Below are 12,684 nucleotides of genomic sequence, written 5' to 3'. Positions count from 1 at the left end.
TGGCGAACGCATTTTGCCTGCGGGAGACGTCGTCTGGGTTGCCGCTTATGCTGGCCGAGACGTCAGCCACAAATTGCAAAGATGAAAAAGAAAGGATAGAAGTCAAAGCGGGACCCTCTGATTTTGTGGATGGTATTTCAGCTAGCCGCTCCCTTTGAGACTTCCATTGTCATCTCTTATTAGTTGCAAGTTTGTCGAAGACTTGTTGTATATTAGTAAGTCCAGTGTGCTGAGAGTATATTGAATTTTGAAGATATGTGTGTTCTCAAAATATAGAGGACATGAAAGGAGGAGTAGGCTGTTGTAACAACCTTAAATGCCTAGTAGCATACTGCATCTTTTAGGCTGGATGAAGTTGAAGGATGAACCATTCATGTTGGATTTATCCAAGCTATTAGAGCTGTCGATGGCAATATCCATCCTCCAAAAAGTCCTCGAACAAATGACGAACTAAGAGGGTACACATAATGAGAAGTGTGGTTAACAAATAGGATTTATCATGGTCAAGTCAACAATTGGTAGGTTATGGTGTATTATGACGTCATTGGCTAATGATATAGATTGATTATTCTATTGATTCTTTTATTGAACTATACATCATTGTCGTTATGTTAGCTTGATTCAAAGTCAATTAGAAATATGGTCAAGGTAGGTTATGAATTTTTTTCCTTGCCTTGACATTGTCAATAGTATGTGATTCATGCCAATTCAGTCCCTTTGTGCTTAAAATTTTTCTCACAATTTTGTTCTTCACATTCTTGATTCTAAATAGGGTCACTCGTCTTATGGACTTCGTCCTTCTTCCTCATATCAGAAGGTGCGTGCTTACCTCTGGAAAAATGAATTATGCAATAAATTAGAAATTATTTCTTTTACAAGGCTGGGCGTACATATCCATGCGACCGAAAGATCGATCGATGGATTACAAATTCCTTATTTTTCTAGGGAAAACCAAAAAAAAAAAAAAAAACACGCAGCATCGATAATGAATACAACATACTTGTACAACAAAAAAAATCGAGTTAGTGTTGCTACTGTTCTGTGTGCACGATTTTTCTCACGAGCTTCTTGCTTTTCAATCTCAAGTAGCTGAAGATTGGCATATCTGGAACGGGGATGCACTTAACGACCCAACTGATAGGCCAAGACGCAGCTGCAATCCCTACACATGCGCCCCATTGTCCCCATCTCAACCTCTCTGTGTCGGCGAACCGCTTTAGGAACTCAACCATCACCACCTGGAGGACTACCGTCACCAAAATGATCCCAAGGAACAGTTTGTTCTTGTGTATGCCCTCAAACACGTTCCTTTTCTCAAGCTTCCGCGCGTTGAACTCGTTGAAGACCTGGCACAGGACAAACGCGTTGAATATCAACGTCCGCTTCACTGCCTCATCCACGCCGAAGATCGATTCGCCCTTGAACTGTAGAGTGAGGAGGACGGCCATTTGGTATGTTGCTTGGGCCACAATGTTCCTCCACATGACATTGGTTATGAGCGGCTCAATCCGTCCCACTGGGGGCTTCTCCATGAGCTCCCTAGTGGGCCGCTCCGTGGCCAGCGCAAGGGCGCCGAGTGTATCCATGATCAGGTTCACCCACAAGAGCTGGACAGCCGTCAGGGGGACATCGCCGGAAGAGACAGCGGCCACAAAGTTGATCACAAGGGCGGCAACGTTCACCGTGAGCTGGAATTGGATGAACTTCTGGATGTTATTGTAGACGCATCGACCCCATCGCAGCACCGTCGCCACAGAGGCGAAGTTGTCATCGAGGATTACGATGTCAGAGCTCTCTTTGGCGACCTCGGTGCCTTGGATGCCCATTGAAAGCCCGATGTCAGCTTCCTTGAGGGCTGGTGCATCGTTTGTGCCATCCCCTGTGACAGCAACCACGTGGCCTTTTTGCTTCAGGCATTGAACCATCAGGAGCTTATCCAAAGGCGAGGATCTTGCCATGACCCGGATTTTCTCAACTCTCCGAAGCCTCTCCTCAGGCGTGTAATTGCGAAAGTCAGCTCCTTCCACAATGGCTTCGTTGGAGGCATCGTCCTCGGGCCTGAGAATCCCGCACTCTGTGGCGATGGCCTTGGCGGTGAAGATGTTGTCTCCCGTTATCATCTTGATGTTCACTCCCGCGTCCTGACAAGCTTGGACCGCACTCTTCACGCCGGAACGGCATGGGTCCTTAATACCAACAAGTCCTAGTAATGTCAGGCCATCCTCTTGGATCTTCTTCCCATCTTCTCTTTCTAGGACAGCTTCCTCGGAGACTTGTTTATGAGCGAAAGCGATGCATCTGAGGCTGCTTGCCGCCATCCCCTGAATAATCTTCTCGAATCTCACCCTTTCATCTTCATCCAAATCTTTCACTATCCCCGACCCGTCATAGAAGCTCGAGCACTTTGCCAAGACCATCTCTGCCGCTCCTTTCCAGTGCACATGGAATGTATCATCCAAACTTTTCCTTATTAGGACACCGCTTCTCTTCTTCTGGGAGTTGAAGGCTTCGACTTGGATGACTTCACAACTCTTCTTTGTCTCCTCCATGTCCATGGTCAATTGTAAAACCGCCCAGGAAAGAATTGCTTTCTCGGTGGGACTGCCTGAGAACTCGTACTCCGATTCATAAGACGGCCTATAGACACTACCTGTGGTGTTCAAAGCAACCCCATCCTGAATCAAATCCAGAACAAACCTGGAGACAGAGGAGTAAGTATTTTCTGCCACAGAGTCTTGGCCGACCCAGAATTTTGTCACCTTCATCTGGTTCATTGTGAGGGTACCGGTCTTGTCAGTGCAAATAGTGGTGGCTGACCCCATCGTTTCGCAGGCCGAAAGCTTTCTCACCATCGCCTGATCTGCCATCATCCTCTTCATCGAATAAGCAAGAGTGAGGGTTACCGCAAGTGGCAAGCCTTCAGGAATCGCGACCACCACGATTGTCACTGCAGCTGCAATGATGCCCACAATGGAGTTTATGATATCGTTACCTGTGGTTTGGCCTGCGATGAATTCCTTGTTCCCGTATGCATCCTGTGTGTTTCCCGTGAAATAGCGAATCAGCAGGACCAAGAGCACCAGGAAAGCAACTGCCAAGCCTACTTTGCCAATCGACGAGGTAAGCTTGTTGAGCCGAGCCTGTAAAGGGGTCTGCTCACTGTTGTCGCGGCTGATTGAGCTCATCATCTCGCCCCATGTCGTGTTCATGCCCACGGATGTAACCAGCATCTGTGCAAACCCATCAGCAATCTTTGTTCCTGAGAACAGGAATGGATTGTCCTTGCAGTTCACTTCTACATGATCACTCTCCCCAGTCATGCTCGATTCATCAACCTAAATTGACAACACAAACGTCGAACATGGTTTAGGGACGCTATGACACGATACAAAGCTCTGGTCTTAACTTGAAGCAAAGAAAATGAAACATGAACAAATCGGAAACAAGAACAAATGGATTACGTTATAACATTAGAATTTTTTAACAGAGTTTGTTCTACTATAACTAGAACTACGAATAAAAACCATTACTTATCCGTTTTGTCATAGAATCAAGATCATGAAAATGACAGACTGCCCAGTATCAAGCAGAATATGATGCACTTCTACAATTTTTTGGACTAATTACTCAAACTGTGCTAGAACTTGGTAATATTAATACTACGTATGTTTCTGGAGGAAACCAGCATGAGATACTATGCAAATCTAATGCGTCAAACCCGTACAAATTGTCATCCATACCTGCAAGGAATGCCCATCCAGGAACAGCCCATCTGCCGGAACTTGATCGCCAATCTTCAAACAAACGATGTCTCCAACGACAATGTTGAATATGGAAACCTGCTGCCGACGACCCTTCCTTATCACATCAATGAGAATATTATCGCTCACACGAGATAATTTTTCAAACTGCCGGTTTTGGCGGTAATTGCTCCCAGCGGACACGGCGATCACGAGGAACACCGCAACGAATATGCTGCCACCATCATACCAGCCTTCCTTAACCCCGTTCTCCTTGATCCCGAACCCGAGCGAAAGCCCAGCGCAAACAAGAAGAATTGTTATTGTGAGGTCCTGGAAAGCCTCGAACACGAAGTGGAAGAAGCCCTTGGCAGGCGGCTTCTTGTATGAGTTGATGCCAAACGCATGCTGCCGGCGAGAGACGTCGTCTGGGTCCCCGCTTATTCCAATTGAGACATCAGTTTTGAGTGCTGAGGCGACTTTCTGGACCCCACCGAATTCCTGGAGGTGGCAGAGGTCCTTGTCCTTGACCAGCTTGGTGAGCTGTGACTGATCAATGTTGAAGGAGCTGGGGTGATCGTGGATCGGAATCGAAGTGTAGGAAGGAGATTTTCGTGGGGACAACTTCTTGTTTTTCTTTGCGAAGGTAGTGATGGCTCGGGAGCAATATATGGTCACGAAGGCCAGATGCCATCGCTTGGGAAACAGGCGCATAGCGGCGGGCAAGTGGAGAGAGAGCTCAAAGCGGACGTAGTCACCACGGAGGATGCTCGTCATCGCGGGGAAGAGACACACTGGCTCTAGTGATTTTCCAACGATGTATGGTCGCACAATGCAAATGACAAGAGGAGAGGAAAAGCTCTGATGTTGTTGGTGTTTGGTTTAGCCGCTCAAAAGTAGCAATTTTGGAATTTTTGTGGAGTGATGTTGGGAGGCAATAACCGTGGATCGCACATCTTTATACAACATCCGGAGACGAAGGGAGAGGCTGACGTCATTAGTACGCGGCGAAGCGTTTTTTTGTCTTTTTTGGCTTTTGTATCTTCGTGTTTTTTTTACGATGACGAAACAAGTTTTTTTTTTTTTTTGTTCGAAACGAAACACGAATTTGCTCCTGCAAGCCGCCGTCAGATTTACAGCGAAATTGGGTGGCGTGGAACGTGGCCGATGCTGACGGGTTTCCGCGAAAGTGGAGAGCGCGTCTGGTGACGGGGAGTCGACCGGGGTCAAAAGATACGCTGGTACGGGATACGCCAATTGCTGAGTTCGTTCCTTTCAATCGGTTTGCAATTAAGTCTTCCGACATCATCTTTTCTCCGAAACTTCAGACATCGTTCTCTCATTCGTTCGAGGAACTTTCCTTTGTTACTCATTTCATTTTCCTTTATTCCTTGTTCCACATGTAGATTATAAATATAAATATCACCCGCACTCATTCTTTTTTTTTTTTGTTCAATTTGATTGTGGATGATGTCCGTACTTATAATGCGCCAATTGAAGATTTAGGTAGGAGAACTTTCCTCTCTCCAATTCGGGGTGGAGGAAAGCACGGCCGTGTGATGCATGCATCTGAAAGTGAGCGCAGTATATTGGGCCTGGCTGAAATTTGCTCCATAGATTTTTAATTCTTATTGTACATTTGGTTAAAGGATAGGATTAAGCTATGATATGATGTGGTCATAACAAAACAAATGATGGTAATGTGTTTGTTTGGGCTTTGATACGATGAAATGGCCAATTATTTTCACAAATAATGTTATGATTCTAATAGTATTTATTAATTAAATAGTTTCATAACTTCATACAAAATATTAAATTTTATGAATTAATATCAAATTAGATAATAATCAAACGAAACTTTTTCAGGCAAGCAATGCTGCGGGACCCACACTCAAAATAGATACTTGATAAGCATAGGCAAATATCGTGACCGGGAAGCCTTATCTCAAGGTTATTAAGTGATCATTTGGTGCGAGCAAGGGTTAGCATTATGCACGAGCAATGCCAAAGAGGCCGGGATGAAATAGAGAGGACGTAAAGGAGTAATACGCAATTATAGCGAATTTGAGTACCAAGCGGCAGATGACATGTCTCGATTAATCAAGTCACACGAGCATAACCATGTATATAGAGGCAGTAATCAAGCTATTGGAGCTCTCGATGGCAAGACCCATTCTCCAAAAGTCAAATGATCTATCGAACTAGGATAACGAGATGATAAGGGCAATTAATGAATAGGATATGGCCACGAGAGAGAATGTAGATTAAGTTAAATCAATAGGTGCATTTTCTTGGATTTTTCGGTCCACACTTACTATTAGTCTCTTTCATAATGGTACGACTTTAGGGGAGAGCCCTGGAATACTTTAGCTAAGGGTTTTCATTCATTTTCCCCCTATCAATTAGGGTGATAAAAAAGATAATGATCAAATCCACAGAAAAAGAAAGTTAACGGAGAATTGAAAGATCAAATTTTCCCAACCTTTTTTTTCTTTTTTATTTAAGCGGGGAGGAACTGATTGTCTAATAGTTGTTTTAGATTAATAGGATTAGTTAGAAGCGAATCATTTAAATCATTTAAATTTTGTTCACAAAGGGATAATTAAATACGTGAATGATAACTACTCTATTTTTGGACATAATTTCTAGTTAGATATAGATTTTTCTATTTTTATTCTCCGAATGAGTTTTTAAGTAAAAATACGCGTTTAATAACAATTATAAACTTTTATTCCCTAAACGGGAATTCACAAAATTTCTCCCTTCTAAGTGGGAAGTGGGTGACAACGGATGGTGGAGGGTAGCAAACAGCGGCTGATGGCCAGTGAGGTGTAGGTAGATAGGCGAGCAAATGGCAATGGCAGGTTGAAATGTAAAAATGTTTTACTTTTCTATTTTTGGAATTATTTTTGGATTAAAATTTTTTCATTGATAGAATAATGAAATTATATTACCAAATAAATTTATATTCCAAATCTGTTCCTTAGAATAGAAAAATAGAATAATAAAATTACATTAACAAATAAATATATGTACCAACTCAACTTACTTGTGACGGGTAAGCGCTCTCTCATCCTCTCCCTTCCCATTCTTTTTCTCCCCTTTGATGCGGGGCTCTTTCCTTCACAAGACCTCAGCACTTCCCTTTTCTCTTTTTGACCGGTCAAAGCGTTTTAGATAAAAGAGAATATGTTACGTGTAGACTGTCTCGTCAGCTTCCGACGGATGAGCAGCTGACTTGGAGTCCTCTCCTCCTCTTCATTCATTCATCTCCAAATTTACTCCCTCTTCAGAACACCTTCCATGACCCAAAAAAACAAAAAAAGGAACACCTTCCCTTTCATGCAGTTCCAAGTTCCTAGAAATTCATGCAGCCTTGCGAATCGAACGTCTTCGCAAGACTCTCCCTGCACAGAAGACCGCTCGATTGCTCGCCATCACCCTCGGCTTTTTCCCATAAATTCTCCTTCCTAACGTCTCAAGACCGCTCTCCCGCTCGAGAGCGGGAATTCTGAAAACCTGAGCGAGGCTCTCTTCGTCGAGTTACATGGGTCTTGTTGGCCGCAAATCACTCCCTCAAGCCGTTCCCAGATCACATATGCAAAGGACACCCATTAAAAAATAACAAATTATCTTTTCATCAAAGCAGACCCAAAGTTTACTGTTAATGTGAATATTGAAGAAGATGAACAGTAAGCATGAAACAGTGCTAAAATCCAGCTGATGTGGATTTATTGCTGAATTGGAAATGACAACGGTGGTCAGATATGAGACATAAGTGAAAGTTTGTGGCTTTTATTTTTGGGCCGGGGGTGGGGGAAAGAACTCAAGACATAATTACAATAAAATCTATAATTCAATATTTTTTAAGGTATTAGGCATGCTAATATGACAAACGGAGCCATGTTACCACAAATTCCCATTTGGCAATCAAAGCTTTGCTATATCAGAGAGACATTGATTATCATAGGTCCATAACCAAAAAAATATTGAAAAGCAAATTGTTTTAGAGGGAAAAGAAAAGATCATGGAACATTGAATTGCCTTAAAGCAACGGATACATATATATATATATATATATATATATATATATATATATATATATATATATATATTCAAATCTCAAATTAAGAAATTCCTTCACAAATTCTTTTCAATGGCACTGAAAATATTCTTACGACATCCAAATTAAAAAAATGTCCCGAGATCATCTGAATAATCGGGATATTTTATAAATCCCAAAAGTGCATCCCGTAATTATATCCAAGTTTTGATTACTAATTTCGTCTTCCTTTTTTCTGTTGTTATTCTGTTACTTTTTCTTGTGGCCAACTATGTGTCTTCTTCCTTTTAAAACTCGGCCACCTTGAACATCTCACCACGTGGGAACTTTTAACTTTCCTTTAAAACTTAAGGGATGTTTTCCTCGAAAATTGGATACACAAGTTAGCCGGTTTCCGGAGAAATATTGAAGGTGGAGACGACTCGGTCATGTTTGGGACAGTGACGGACCCGTTACCTTCCCAATTTCTACAAAGAAACTAAACTGAAATGTTAGAGAGAGATGTTAATTATTATTGTAAATATGGGTTTTGACCAGGTCAAAAGGGAGAGGGGAAAAAACGTTCAAAAGTCAACAGAAAAAAGAAAAACGTGGACTTCGGCTCAATTGCAAGGAAAAGCAACGTAGAGAAAGAAGACCGAGAGCTCGCAGAAGGAAAGAGAGGAAATGGGGGAAAAAGAAAGGAAAAGAAAGAAAAGGGTTTCGCCCCTCCTCACCACGGAATCCTCGATAAGCCAATTTAACTCCTGTTCGCACGTCTGGTAAGTGATCCCACCATTTTTTTGGTTAATCAAAATAATATTCAAAGTTAGGGCACAAATTCAAAATTAGGTCAATTCTGAGCTGCAAGTTTCAATTGAGGAGTTGTTGTATTATGTATATATACATAAATGACAGTTTAGGCTATTATGGAGTCATAGAATTTTACATAACTCAATTTGGACATATCATTTTTCCAAAAGAAAATTTTGAAGTTGGCTATGAGTGATGAACAGTGCACATCCAGTGCCTTTCAAGTCGAATTTTGGTAGTTTTCAGCACAATTTTGAGTTAGCCGAGTTGTGGGTCTTCTAGTGTTTTGAAAGAGCTTCTGTTGACTATAAATTCGTTTGAAAACAAAGTTAAGTAGAAAGAGTTATGGCACGACCAATATCCGTGCTCAAGCTCGGCATCGCAAATAGTTTTAAATGGTGACTTCAGACGAGCAATTTTTGGACACATTTGAATTGTTTTGTTAGCGTATATGAGTCATTTTGTTAGTATTTAAGCTTAGTATAGCCATTTTGTTGCTGAGGTAATATTTTATTGAGTTTTGACGTCAATTCTCATTTAATTGTTAGAATTACGAGATCGTTAATTTGTATAGCCGCACGTTGTTGGTTTAAGTGAATAAGTTATGAAATAACATTTTCATTGCTTAAAAATCTGCATAAGGCATTTACTACTATTCGATTATTTGAGAATGATTTGAGAAATATGTTATGGAAGGTGTTGTGAAAATTTATATATATGTATTACGTTGTGAACTGATTTATGGAATGAGTTTTAAATGATTTGGAAAACATTTAATGAAAGATGCTTTGAAATGTTACTAATTTATCAAACGAATTTCAAAATAGTGTCAGAAATGTCTTGTGAAATATATTTTGTCTAATGAATGGAGTTAGGAAAGATGATATATTATGGGTTTGTGAAACCACTTTGCAAAAGAATTACGTTAACTTTAAGTATGGTTTATGAAAGATGATTTGGTTTGATATGTGATACCGCACGTCTAGATCATCCTAGTCAATATTCTGAAACCTTTTTCTGCTATAGACGTCCCCCTTTTTCCCTTTGTGATAAAGAAGACAGTTGATGAGATGCTTTCCATTGTGAAAGTACGCTGAGGTCGCTCTTGATGCCACATGATTTTTTTTTTTTCATTTATTAATGGGATGGACGCACTTTCACATAAATGGATAACACAGACTCTAATACTATATCAAAAAGCCTAACTCAAAAACTTAAATTAATAAATGGAGAGAGACAACATAAATATAAAGATCATTTTGAATCACGTTATCAAGTGATGTGAGATAGTATTACTATTATTATTATTTTACGATATGTGAGATGATACTTCAAAGTGATGAAATAGTTGATATCTTGAACTAATCATTTTGGGAATCATGGGTATAAAGACGAATTAAAATGGAAAAATGGCGTGAAGAAAAGAATGACTAGCCTAGGGAAATCTATGGAATCTTTAAATTGGGAGTCCCTTCGGTTCGAGGGAATTTATTTTTTTTTTCAATTTTAGGGAAAAGCGAAACTCTAATTCAATAACTGAAAAATCGTTTAGAAATGATATTTGGTTATCCTAAACGATATCATTTTACGGTCGGGGATGAAGCCCATGGAAAGTTACCCTTCATGATTCAAGATCAAAGGTACGACCCCGGCAAAACCGGTGAGTAATAACGACGAAGGAACCTCGTCGGCGGCTGAACAGTGACGGTGTTTGCTAAAGATTGGGCAAAGAATCCAGAATTGCGTGCGGGTGGGCCATTCAAAATGTTCTTTGCCAAGGAGGATACAGCATAAGAGTGTAAAAGATGGAAAGGCTGAGGGAATTTTCGCCTCAGAAATAGTTCTAAATTATTCGTTCATTTGTCTCATTATCATTTGGCCTTTTATCAATTACCCCCCAGTCTGATTTGATGTGGTCGATAGCTTTTCTTAAATTCCCCTTCTTAAAATATTTCAATATTAAACCACACCTAAATTTAATGACTTTAATTGTTCAAATAATTAGTGACGGTCACATGAAATTTTCATAATGTCAGAAATATAGGTCTTGAGTTCTTATCTTTCCATTTTAAAAGATCTATATTGAATGCACCAGCCATCAATTGCAAAAAAATAAATAAAAGAAAACAGAAACAATGTTGAGCAACATTGGTAAATAGCGAGTATTTTCTTCAAATACAAATTCAGCTAACAAATATTTTCAGCCAAAGAAATTTCACCCCGTCTAACGATATCTTTTCTCATCTTGATCGATGTGAACGTATGCACGGTGCTCAAAAACACACTAGTGAAATTACGTCTTTTTTTCTTAAATAATAAAGTAAATTCTTTTATTTTATTTTTTTTTGGTCGGGAAGTAAATTCTTCATATTGATCGCACAAAACATGTCAAAAGTAATTTATCCAATGATGCTATTTGTTTTAAAAAAAGAGATCCACAAATTATTGTTTAGTTGACCAAATTTTATTATGATTAGAAATCCAGACGGCCAAACATAGTTATATAGATTAAGAAATAAATTTATGACCCATTTTGATGGGTTTATACAATGATGTAATATTAATGCGGAAACGACATAATCTTATAAATAAGTCAAAGCAAAATATTAGAGAAATAAATTATGAATAATATGATATCAAATATTTACGTGGTTTGGTTCGAGTATTGCTACTGCTAGCATTAGCGGCTCATGGTCCTATTACGAGACAGGGTGGCAGCAAAATGCAATGGCAAAGACGAGGAAAAATAATAATTCTATAGGTTTGGCGTTGCGTCGGCCCCGAAAAGTGCAGCGTTCGAATTCGTGTGGAGTGGTGATGGATACAAAGATCATGGATTTCATTGTAAGGTATGCTTTTTTATACACACCCGGGAGCTGAAAAAGAGGGCGTCGTCATTTGTGCGATGTTGTAAGGTATGCGTTTTTCTTTTACCTGACGCGGGGACCTACAGCTCCTGTCTGCTTTATGGTCTTCGAAATCGAGGGACGATGGAGGAAGGTGTTATCTGCTGACGGGTTTCCCCGAAACGAACCCCCGACACCGCGTAGTTTCTCGTAGACGCTCTGCAATTATTTCTCCGACGCCATCGGGAGCATCCCATGCCATATATCATCGTTATCATTCTTTTGCTAAAGAGGAATCCGAAAACACGGTTAACGTCGAATTTTCTCCCATATCTCCTTCAATCAATTAATGGGTAGATGATGAATATAAACATTGCTCCCATTTGTTTATGGAAAGAATGGATCCCATAAAAATTAATAATTATTTATTTTTTTGTGACTTAAAACAAATTATTATTCTCATAATAAATTAGAAACTGTCACCAAATTTTTTCTCCACTGCTGAAACTTACTCTGCAGGTATCGATTCTTACTTCGAAGTATTGGGGCAATGGTTCCGGGAATCCCCACGTACTTGCCGGGAACTTTCCTTGGGCTCTGCGAAAGACAAAGTGAAATGGAAAGAGGCGTGAAATGGACAGATTGGCTAGGCAAAAGTGATTCCCTCCGAAGGAGATGGAATCTTAAAAAGTAGTGTGTGAGAAATTCCGATGGAAACTAAAGACAAATTAGGGCCCTTTGGTTCGTGGGCAAATTCTTACTCTCTCGTTTTGATGAAAATGGAAGATGAAAATAAAAACTTTCTGCTGTTTTTCAATATTTACGTCCGCATATCGAATATGCATTTAGGAAGCACATTCGATTATCCTATTCACAAGGTGTTATTTGCAAGTAGAGGTGTCAAAAACCGAACTGAATCGAAAAGTTTGGTTTTTTCAATTTGGTTCTCATTCGGTTCAGTTTTCATTAAAAATCAAAACTTTTTGACTAGTTCAGTTTTTATCAATTTGCTTAATTGAACCAAACCGATAATTTTTATTTTTTTCATTTAAAAAAAAAAATCTTTTTTGATCTTTGATTTTTTCCTTTCTTTTTCTTATTCTTCTTCATGGGCCTATCACCGGCCACGATGGCGATTGGCAATAGGCTAGAGGCGAGTTGGAGCCTCACCTAATTAGGCAAGATTGAGCTTGCTCGACGCCAGTGAGCTCAAACCCTACCTAGCTCGCCTGAGTCAAGCGAG

General features: G+C 40.1%; 1 protein-coding gene across 1 annotated transcript; it reads right to left on the bottom strand.

The window, feature by feature from the left end:
• Positions 1-959: 959 nt before the first annotated feature.
• Positions 960-4,643, bottom strand: LOC104416215 (putative calcium-transporting ATPase 13, plasma membrane-type). Its single transcript, XM_010027636.3, has 2 exons — positions 3,741-4,643; positions 960-3,335 (listed from the first exon to the last, which is right to left on the bottom strand). The coding sequence occupies exons 1-2, from the start codon at positions 4,515-4,517 to the stop codon at positions 1,032-1,034; spliced, it is 3,081 nt and encodes a 1,026-aa protein (XP_010025938.2). The 5' UTR covers positions 4,518-4,643; the 3' UTR covers positions 960-1,031.
• Between the last annotated feature and the right edge of the window lie 8,041 nt (positions 4,644-12,684).

This window comes from Eucalyptus grandis, chromosome 8, assembly GCF_016545825.1.
Source record: "Eucalyptus grandis isolate ANBG69807.140 chromosome 8, ASM1654582v1, whole genome shotgun sequence".
Classification (NCBI taxonomy): domain Eukaryota; kingdom Viridiplantae; phylum Streptophyta; class Magnoliopsida; order Myrtales; family Myrtaceae; genus Eucalyptus; species Eucalyptus grandis.
This window is presented reverse-complemented; position numbering and strand designations above follow the sequence as displayed.

Excerpts from the sequence above, each read along its gene's own strand:
- LOC104416215 (XM_010027636.3), bottom strand. The coding sequence starts at position 4,517 with ATGACGAGCATCCTCCGTGGTGACTACGTCCGCTTTGAGCTCTCTCTC. Across the intron at positions 3,336-3,740 it reads TGGATGGGCATTCCTTGCAG|GTTGATGAATCGAGCATGAC; the intron begins GTATGGATGACA and ends TTGTCAATTTAG.